The 10,916-nt window shown below is 48.0% G+C and overlaps 1 protein-coding gene across 1 annotated transcript in view; it reads right to left on the reverse strand.

The window, feature by feature from the left end:
• Positions 1-10,916, reverse strand: part of Alk (anaplastic lymphoma receptor tyrosine kinase) — a 701,863-nt gene that overhangs the window by 44,091 nt on the left and 646,856 nt on the right. The window contains exon 12 of the mRNA XM_005400546.2: positions 7,013-7,175. Within this exon, the coding sequence (XP_005400603.1) occupies positions 7,013-7,175 (163 nt within the window). The remainder of the gene's footprint in view (positions 1-7,012; positions 7,176-10,916) is intronic.

The following is a 10,916-nucleotide window of genomic DNA, read 5'->3' on the forward strand; positions in this document are numbered from 1 at the left end:
GTCCAAATCCATGGTCTGCCTCTCAGTCAGGCATAAGATGAGGCCTGTGAGCTCCCTGCCTCCAGGCGCTGACCATGCATGTGGGGACTCAAGAACCAGTGCCTCCTGAAATTTTGTGCCTGAGATATCTTGCTTACCTCCCTGGGGCCCGGCCCTGCCAGTCTCCCTCACTCGTTGTGCGAACCTCTCCAAGCCTCAGTTTCCTTGCATATTAGGAGACCATAAGACTACCTGATTGGAAAGGTGGTTATGAGAGCTAAGTGAGATAAAGCTCTCAGGGACTTAATACAGTAATTAGAGGGCAGCCGGTGAGAGACAACTGGAGCTGCCACTAGGAGGCGCTCTTGCCAGTGAGCCTGTCCACTCCCTTCTTGGGGGTGGCTTCTAGGAACTACAAGGGAGAGAGAGAAGAAAAGCAGGGGCAGGAGGCAGACTAGTGGGATCAGGACTGTTGTGTTTCACCCAGGCCCCCCCATGCACTTAGCGCTTCGGCAGACCCGGCACCTGGAGACTTATGCCACACAACCCACGCCAGAATGAGAGGCAAAGACTCAGTCTCTGAAGCCCTCTCCTCAATCCTTGTAAACAATTTATTTTTGATGGTTGACAAATGACAAGAAATTAATATACCTGCCACTCAAGTGGGGAAAATGACTCCTAATGATTCCAATTTACTGGAAATTACAAGATATTGCTCTCAACGAGTTGATGCTGTAATTTTTTTTTGTTTTGTCTTTTCTTGTCTAAATCCATGTCTCCTGGTCAGAATGGATGTTTATTGGGTTTGCGTTTTGTATTATTGACTGTGAGCTATTGTTACCTGATGTAATTGAGTTGCGAATCTTTTTTAAATAGAGAATTAGCAGCAAATCAAAGTGGCTGCCTGCCGGAGCCTGCAAGTTCAGCCCGGCTGGTGTGCAGCACGTCAGCTGTCTGTACCCACCTAGGGGTGGGTAGGTAGAGGGGAAGAGGGACCCCGCTCGGAGAAGTAGTACCACCCTCTTGACATGTGAGAGCCTGGCACCTAGCTCTGAGCTCTGTCTCTAACTTCCAGTGGGACCTTGGGCAGGTCCCTTCCTCATCTGTGTCCATTTCCTTATCTGGGACAGGGGCATGGTAAGGTCAGGCCTGCCTGTCCTACGGGGTTACTGTGAGGACATACGTGGGACATCTGAGTGTGTCCAGGGCTTGGCTGGCAGGAAATTCCCAATCAGATGTACAGTCAGAAGGGTCACATGAACCATCAGGTGACACCTTAGTGGTCAACGCTGAAGAGGCCAGTGGAGGCACCCGCTTCTGGCGGAGCTGCCCTGCTGTATTCCTGGCAATGCATGAGTGAGGTTCATGGGCCACTTCTTCCCTCAGCACCCGGCTGCCTGTGCTGCCCTCAGCACCTAGGGGCATTAAAGCTGGCTGGGATCTCAAGGACCTCTCCCTTCAACCCCTCACATGGCAAATGGGGCTGCTGGAGAGAAGCGAAGGCAACTTTCAAAGTGCCATGGTGTGCCAGGGGCAGAAGTGGGGCCCAAACTCCACTGATCTTCGCTGAGTCCCCCGCCACTCCGGCTTTCCCTGCTCTGTGCACTTTGTAGTGAAGGCTACCTGTACAGTTACTTTGGCAGCTTGTCATGCCTTGTGACATTTCTTCTGCTGTTGTCTAGAACTGCATTGCCATCGTGGACTAGTATTGAACTTCCCTGTTCTGTAATCTCTCCAGAGTCTGTGAGACTCGGACTGTCTTCCCTACAAGTCCTGCAGAACCTATTCAGTGCCTTGCACATAGTAGGAGCCTCATGGCTCAGTGCCTGGCACACAGCAAGGGGTCCATGGCTCAGAGCTGAGCACAGTAGGAGCCCCCTGGCTTGGTGCCTGGCATACAGTGGGGAATCCATGGCTTAGTTCCTAGCACAGAGTAGGAGCCCTGTGGTTCAGTGCCCAGCACACAGTAGGTGCTCTATAGATCAGTGCCTAGGACACAGTAGGAGTGCATGGTTCAGTACCTGGCACACAGTGGGGGCTCCATGAATCAATGCCTGGCACACAGTGAGGGCTGTACGGCTGTTTGTGACTTGGGCTCAATGACGATGCTATCTACCTGTGCAGTGGTCCCTGGAGCCAGCTGAGGAAAACATCAGAACAGCTGTGGTTAGGTCAGCAACTCTGGCTGGGATCTGAGGCCTCCTGCCCTCTATGTCTGAAGCGTGAGTGAGCTATGTGAGAACTGGCATCAGGAGCCATCGCCATGCTTGACCAGTGCTTTATATGTGGCCTCTGTGTGGGGTGGGGCGGTAGGGGGAGGATCAAGGGCCAGGAAAGATGCTGAACTGAAGAAAAGGAGGAACATAAGAGAGAGGGCTGGAGGGGGAGAGAGGGATGAAGAAGGGCAGAGGGCAGGAAGGGGAGAGGCGGCAGGTGGCATCTGAAGAGTGCTGACTGCCTCTCGCTGGACACCTCACACACTCTCTCTCGCTGAATCCCCTGACAGGCCTCAGAGTTGGGCTGCCGTTTTCCCTGTCCATTTTATGATGAGACCAAGGCTCTTGCCCCTTCCCCAGGCACAAATCATCCACCATTTTCTGTTCCACCACAGTGATCTCCCACCCTCATCCCCTGCACCTACTCCCATGTGCACCCTAAACACTGTCGTCCCACGGAGCCAGGGTCTGGAAGTGCTGTTAACCAGTTCTCCTTCTCCCCGTCACCTAACCCAGCTTTTCCTTTTCAGTCCAGACCTTTAAGAGAGTAGTTGTGCCCACTGTCCGTGCTTCCTCGACCCTTACGCCAGAAGCCAGAAGCGTGAATGTTGTCCTGGGCACTGCCCTCCCCACATCTGCTGCTCCTCAAATCCTACTGCCCCCGCCATCCTTACCCCTCCTGCCCTGCCCCTCTTCTCAGGCTCATGTCCCCTGCCCTGGTCTTCTCTTTCTGACCTTTGCCAGACATCAGCACCTGCCTCCCATCTGCTCTGCCTGCCTGCAGGTTCCTTTTCTGGCTCCCTCCTTCCTGCCGGCACCAGAGGGAGCTCAAGGCTTTTGGGAGATGAGGCTCCCCTGGAGGTGGCCTCCAGCCTGTGTGCTGCAGCCCCGCGGGCACTGTCCTACTGACTTCCGGGCACTGTCCTACTGACTTCTGGGCACTGTCTTACTGACTTCCGGTGCCAGTTTGGACACTGGCTGCTGCGCCCTTTCTGCCCTCCCTGCGTCCTGGTAGACAGCTCTTAAGAAGAGTCTTCAGACTGAACTCAGGTTTCTGTCTCCAGGAAGCTGTTCTTGAACCCAGGCTGCATCAGTGGTGGTGAACCTACGGCACAAGCATTATTGTGTTTTTCCTTAAGATGAAAGATATTAAGTTAAGACGTAGAGCTGCTTTTTTTCTAAACTAAAACCTCAGTATTCAGGTTTAATGGTAGTTTTGACACTTCATGATAACTAAGTGAGGTTTAGGTTGCAGTTTGGCACTCAGTCTGTACAAGGTTCACCATTACTGGGTGAAATGCCTTCCTCTGGCCTTTGATGAAGTACCTTGTGTAAGCACCCACTGTAGTTCTTTCCCCTTACACAGAAATGCTTGTTCCATGGTCACTGCTGGCTGCAGCTTCTCTCGGGCAGGGACTGGATTTACTTTTGGACACTTGGTGTCAGACGTGTGTTTGCCATGGTACACCAAGCCTTGTAAAACAGGACGTGTGGAGAGATGGCGCAGCCAGTGACCCCCTTACTGTTGACAGAGGAGAGGCAGATCCAGGGAAGGAAAGAAAGAGGGGGAAGAGATGAGGGCCCCAAGGTGCAGCAGCAGCCTACTCTCCTGTCTTTCCCAGGCCCTTTCACCCCTCTCCCTTCCCTCTTTCCATGCTGCTTCTTTGTGGTGGTAGGCAGAGGAGTACAGTGTGGGACATGGTCCAGGATAAATTACCAATTAAAAGTGAGGATGCTGTTGCCTAATACATCCCCGGGGAAGCCCCTGGCCTGGAGGCCCCACCTTGCAGTAGTCCCATTTGTGAGTGAGCAAGCTCCCTTCCCTTCAGTTCCCCCACCCACCAGTAGGAGCCATCCTAGTACTCCCCGCCCACAGTAGTCAGACAGCACTAGCTGAGCACCACACTTCCAAAATAGATGGATTCCACCAGGCAGGGCTCCCACCCTGTTTCCAAGGACCTTTCTCTCACATCCTGTGCCATGTCTGATATTTTTCTCCCTAGATGAGTCGCACTTATTAAATAACAATAATTACAAAGGAGAAAAAGTCCTCCAGAGAAAGGCATTGACTTTTCGATGTGGATAATCTGACTTGGGGAAGTTTTGATGTGGTCTAAAAAGCAAATCATTAATTATCTGATTCTTTGACTACTAAGTTATTGTGACCAGTAGGTACTGTCATCAAAGCTGTATCATCCAGGGTCAGGAATGAGGTAAGGGTCAGAAATATCTGTTTGAGCCAATCACTGGCTAAAACACATATACAAAAACAACAACAAAAATTCAAACCCAGTGCCTTTTGCTTTGATTGTCTCATTTAAGGTGCTACCTTAAGCCAGGTTACAATGTCCTCTTTACTAATCTGAACACTTCAAAATGTACTGATTCAACAGAAAAATGGGTCCTTGTGTAAATTTCCGAAAAGGCAATCACCAGGCAATGCTGGCAGCAACAAGATAGTCTGGACATTTCTGAGATAAAGCCAACAGTTCTCTAATTTTAGCTAGGGTTTTATCAATGCAGTGGCACTTCATGCAGATCAGAAACTTGACTAGACTTACATACGGTTGTGATTAATAATAAATGGGAAATTAATTAATTATTATTTAGTAAGTGTAGTTTCTCTGGCAGACCAAATCTTTCAAAAGCCAAGGACCATTTGAAGAAGTCAGAATAAAGTCATCAGAAACAGAAAAGCCAAGAACGACTGCCCGTGGGACTGGTCTGTTCCTGGAAATGCTGTGTGCCTGCTGCCTGCTACATCGCCTCTCCAGCTGAGTACTCTGTCCACATCCAGGAGCTCCTGCTACATGTGGCACTGTGTCAGGCATCACAGCCAGTTGGGTAAGCATCCCCCTCAGTAGGGAAACAGAGTCTCAAGGGACTGAATAACCTGTGTGAGTTTGGATTGGCCTGATTCACGTTGTCCTGGGGGAGTGCACCCAAGAGGATGAGGCATCTTCTGACAGTGGGGCCATGTGAGAGAGGTAGCAGGGGAGTCCTGGCCAATATGGCTTTGGAATTAGCCTGGACCAGCAGGGGACAATGGGCAGTTTTGGGGGATTACTACTGGGGTCTTTGGCTGTCTCACAGTTGCTCTGCTTTCTCCTTCATGTTGAGTTTTGTCTATGGAGTGTACTATCACTATCCCTTCCGGTGGCTGGGCCTCCCTTCTTAGGATCATCATTTCCAGTGGCTTCCTGGAGTGGCTGTGGATGGTTCCTAGAGCCACTCGCTTTTCTTTCTCTCCTGCCCTCTCTGTGCCTCTCAGAGTCCTGATATGGGCATTGGTGCAAACAGCACAGACTTTGAGCCAGAGCACCTTGAGTTTAAATCCCAGCTCTGGTCACTGATGGGGTTAGTGACTCCAGATCTCTGACTCCATATTCCTCATATGAGAACAGGGAATATCCTAGTATTGATAACAACACCACCCAGCTTGCTGCTCACGGCTGGAGAAATATAGGATCCTCAACAAGCTTTCAAAGCCTCCTTCCCAGAAATTCCTTGGAAGGCATGGAGATTCTGCCTGGCAGAAAGGGAGGTCCAGCTTGCTTGGTATGGTGGGTTAGGGGTGGTTGGGTGTGTTTAGAACATTTGTTGCTTGGGGGTGACTTGGAGCAGCTAACCTGATTTCAGGTAAACCTTGTGATTGCACTCCTGCCCAGAATGTCACTTTCAAAGCACTTATGGCTCTGCCTGGAACACATTTACCCTAAGGATGGGGCCATCATAGGATAGGACAAGGCAAGCTGGAGAGAGAAAACAGGGCAAACTGAGAAGCGCCTTTCCTTGGAGGTGATGGCTGCAGGAAGGGAAGGAGAGCTCACAACCCACTGTGTCCCTGGGGAATTGGCACCAACACAGCAAAAAAGACAGCCCAGCTGGGGGCTGCTGGACAGATGGGTGGCAATGGGCCATGCCCCTGGCATCTGAACTTGGAGGTTGTTTTTGGATTTGTGACTGCTGGGAGCCTCCAGACTCTGGGCCTATTTCCTCATTGGGAAGATGCAGACTGCTGCACTGGCTTTGCCTGCACCACAGAGTCTGCATGAGGACTGCACGGGCTCCTTCGAGTCTGGGGTCTGATGGAACTCAGTGATTCTCAAAGGCTGCATCAACATCAACTGGGCGTTGGTGGAAAATCATGTTTTTGCTGGGATATAGCTCAGTGGTAGAGCACTTGCATGGTAGGCCCTGGGTTCCATCTCTAGCACAACACACACACACACACACAAACTTCAAAACACAATCAGAAACTTGAATCCTGGGTTTTAACCAGCCCGCTAGACTTATCATTAGCTTGCTTGGGGTTATAGGCTCAAAGTGGCACAAGGAGAAATCCCTCCTCCTGCCTGACATTGCCCTGGTGGAAAACTGCAGGCCTGGGGTTGAGCTGAGGACAAACATCAGAGAACACTTGTGTGCAGACAGTGAAGGCTCAGAAATGAAGCTCAAGGATAAGAACATTAGCACTCATGTGGATTGTATTTGTGTTTTCCAAATATTTTTACATGCATTTTCTTATTTGAATAGCATTAAGTAGTATTCAAAGAACAGTCCATCACAGTTACAATTATTAGTAATGACTGTGAAGCTAGCCGCTGTACGCGTATCATCTGCACAGTCTCTGAGCTCATTGAAGGCAAAGGACATACCTTTTTTTGCTCCCATATCCTATCTCCAGCCCTTACTCTCCTCTGTGGGCCAGAGTTTGTGACCCGTGAGCCTGGTGTGCTCATGTACCCCACGTGCATGCACCCAGTCTTCCTCAAGAGAGTAGGTCCACCCCTCAGCCTCTCCACGCTCATACGCACCTGTAGGTGTCGGTGGCTGGCACTTTCCAGATCTGGACGCCCTTCAAGGGCCCTTCGCTCCCCACTATCACACTCAGGTTGGAGTTCTGGTAGGCATTGTTGCACTGGGTCTGAGTGGGGCCATGGGGCCCGCTCGCCCCACATGTGGTGAACAGCCAGTGAACTGCAACACAAAAGGAGAGGTAGTCACTCACTCAGCCTGGTCCTTTCCCCTCTATAGGCCTCCCTGCGTTGTCCAGTGCAGTACTGGCCACAGTGATTACTCTGTGCTACCATGACTGCATCTCACCTGCTCCCAAAGCATGGGTATCACATACAGGAACCTTTTAAGGTGGAGAAGATAGACAGAGTCAAACAATCAAACAGAGTCAAACAAATCAAACATAGTATCAGCCAAATGGCTCTACCATTGACCGAGGGGCCCAGGACAGGTGGGAGCAGGGAGCTTCATACTTCCTGGATGTAGCTTTGTCTATCAGACACACAGTAACAAGCCCTCAGCTGGGCTCATTACAATCAGCTTAGGTTTAGAAATCCAACTAGAGTAGCTTTTAGGTTGTCTATGCTGTATAGCGTATATAAAAATCAGAAAAACAGGTCAATTTTGTCAAATTTTGTCTCCTTTTCCCAGGCCTATGGCCATTTCATGCTGTATTCTGTCCTCTCCCAAAGCAGCTTGGGGCACAGGAACATTCAGCACAAAACTCCTCCATCACTGGGACATATACTTTCGTACTGTGTGTCTTTGAGCCAGCCCAGGCCTTGGGGAGTTGTCATATCTTTTATTGCCTAAAATTCTAATATTTTTTTTTTTTTTACAACTTATACTAACTTTAAAAAGTATATTCTTGATAAATTACCTTTACTTAAAAAAAATCTCATTATCAAGTTGCCAAAACTATTTCTCTTGAAAGACAGATTAAGTTAAATTCTACCCACAAAAATTAAAGGAAAATTAATTTCAGTGATGTAGCTTTGTTCACTAAAACATTAAAGGGAACATTTCTTCAAGACTCTGGACTAATTTAATGATGAAAATGCAAGAGGTTAATTTGGGTTGCCAATTATAAATAATCAGATTGAGAGTCTGTTGGGTAAGATTGATAATCTGAAAACTGGGCCATTTGTGGTGAGCTTTTGTAACACAGTCCTGGCCCTGAGGTCGGGAAAACAAAGTTCTAGTGGGGTTTACAGCTACTCAACACTGAGCACTTGCGCTTTGTTGTCGATTTTTAAAAGTGAAGTCATTGTTTTTTATTTGATTTCTGAAGGTCATTTCAAGGGATAGGAGGTAGTGAGTCCGTTTACTTTTAAAATGAATGATTGGTAGTTACCTTTCTGATCTATTTGTGTTGAGGAGGCAACCTGTTAATTCAAAGAACTAAATCTTCACAGAAGGTATTTTTGTAGAGCTTATTTGGCCAGTTGCCCAAACTGTAACTGTGAGTTGTGCTGGAAGGGTGAAGTGGAAACACCCCAAGTTTTAGAATCACCAAGAAACCCTGGATTTGGGAGCAGCCTCATCAGTGACAGCTTGTGAGACCTTGGTCTTTTCCCTGGTCTAAAAAGGGGGCGGGGTTCACATGCTAGGAGGCAATGGGGTATGCAGTGTCATGGTAAAGTCCAAAACTCCAAAAAATTTGAGTTCTTTCAATGGTTCCTGTCTGTGTCAGAGGCTAGCCTATCCCTAATAACACAAAATGTGGGCAGGGAGTTTCTGTGTCTATGGATCCCACGCCAGCAGTACCTAGGAACTCAAATTCAGTAAGTTTAGGGGTAAAGGTGGAGGTAAAGAGGGAAAGAAACCACTCCCCTCATTGTCTCTCAGCCTGAAGCCAGTTCTGCAGCCCCTGTTTGTGCCTGTAGCAAACATCCTGGATCTGGAAGAGTCTCATGAGTCTGAGGACAGAAGCATGGAGGTTCATGTAATTCAATCCTGGACATAAAAGGATACCTGCATATTATTTCCCATCAAGGGTTGCTAGGAGAGAGAGCTGAAGGCTTGGCACCTTGCCTCCGCATGTCACCTTCAGGCTACCTAACATTGTTCTGAAGGTCCTGAGACCTCCCCAGGGATGCTGGACTTCTACTTCTTGGCAAGATGGAACATCTGGTGAGTGGGAAGTGGGGCATGGGTTTTGAATTCAGATGGGCTGAGTTTTTTCATCCTTGATTTGCCTCCAACTAGCTGTAAGATCTGGGTAGGACTATGATACCTCCCTGAGCCTCAGTTTTCCAATCTGAAAAAGTGGAGACTGTCTTCTAGTACTTAGACTTTCTATACTACAGCCTAAGCAAAGTGCTTAGCACAACATTCAGCATTCCAGATATATAATGAATATAGGTTGGCAAGTATGTTACTTCTTGTTCAGTTTCTCAATGTGGGAAACAGATGTCCAACCTCAAGATTTATGCCCCCCTTCTCCATAAAGGAGGCACTCTAGGGCCATTTCTCAATAAAGAGACTGGTATTTTCCCAATTCAGTGGATGTATATTAGTCTCAGGTGGTTTCTATCTACAAAATTTTGTTTTTATTTTCAACAATTTCTGGTGGAAAGGTACAGAGAGGAAACTCTTTTGAAAGCAGGTTCCATGGGAACAGAGGCTTTGCCATCCCAGGTCAGACTCATGACTCATCCAGCCAGAATTCTGCAGCTCCCAGCAGCCTTTGAGGCACAGTGGTGCTCCCTGCTCTTGTAGATGGCTCTGACCCTCATAAATCTGCACACTTTGTTTGGAATCCATTTATGTTTCCCAGCAGCACCATCTCTTGGGGGTATGGAGTTTTTGAGTTTACTGCTCACTGTGGAAGGGCTACCCCGCTTCTCATGTGGGTGGGCTTGTCTTGTTCAAGCTTCATTCTTTTGGTTCTTTTTGTTAATTCTGTCTGGAGTCTCAGAGACCAGAGAAGGCCATAGCATGATGAGACCTTGGAGATCACCTAGTCAGTGGTTCCCAAACTACCTGAGGATTTTTAAAACACAGATATCAGGGCTCTGGGGATTCAGATCAGTAGATACGAGGTAGGAATGGAGGGAGTCAATCACTGTATATTACAAAACACCTTCCCTAGAGAATCTGATACTCAACCAGATTTGTATACTATCTCACTTTCTTCATTGTCCAAGTGAAGAAAGAACATTCAAGAGAGAGGAAGTGGCTTTTCTACACCAAACGGCATTAGAGAAGAAATCCAAATTAAGAATTATTCCTTCTCTGTCTAAGGGTCTTTTGGATGATGATCAAGCCCTTCCCAGTTTTCTACCTTGAAGACATCTGGTCTTTTCATAATCTCCATGTATAAGTCCTAGATCCCCTGTGTCCTTCTCAGAATCCTTTTTAATATTATAATCTGCTTTCTGAGATGGGCCCATTAGAACTTCGGTACCTGTGACTTTGTTTCAAGGGGACAATTTCTAGTTTGCTTTATGTCCAGTGTCCCTCGGAAGGTGCTTGCTTGGAACAGAATGATCATTTCGGACCTTGTCCAAGGGGTGAGGCATTGCCTTGAGCCTGATGGTATTAAATACTGTGGGCTTGGGAGTGCTGCAGAAGAGGCATCTGGAACAGGGGGCCCCAGAAACAGAAAGCATCTGGCAGGTATAGTATTTGAGGCTGGCAGGCATGAGATCTGTTCTAAGCTAAGGTGGGTTAGAACCATGAGAACACAGGCAGAGGCATGTTCATTTCCAACAGTGTCACCAGAATGGAAGACACCAGGAGCAACTTTGTAAATTAAACCAAGCAGGTCCAGAAACCTAGAGACAAGGGAATCAGTAACCGCTCCAGGCAGCAGAAGTCAAGGTTCGCCTTGTTTCCTGATTTTGTCTATCATTCTTTTTTTTTTTTTTTTTTGGTTTTTCTCTGGTACAAAATATAATGTATCAACTATTGTAACTGTCC

Source organism: Chinchilla lanigera, unplaced genomic scaffold (assembly GCF_000276665.1).
Source record: "Chinchilla lanigera isolate Chin_1 unplaced genomic scaffold, ChiLan1.0 scaffold00068, whole genome shotgun sequence".
Lineage (NCBI taxonomy): Eukaryota > Metazoa > Chordata > Mammalia > Rodentia > Chinchillidae > Chinchilla > Chinchilla lanigera.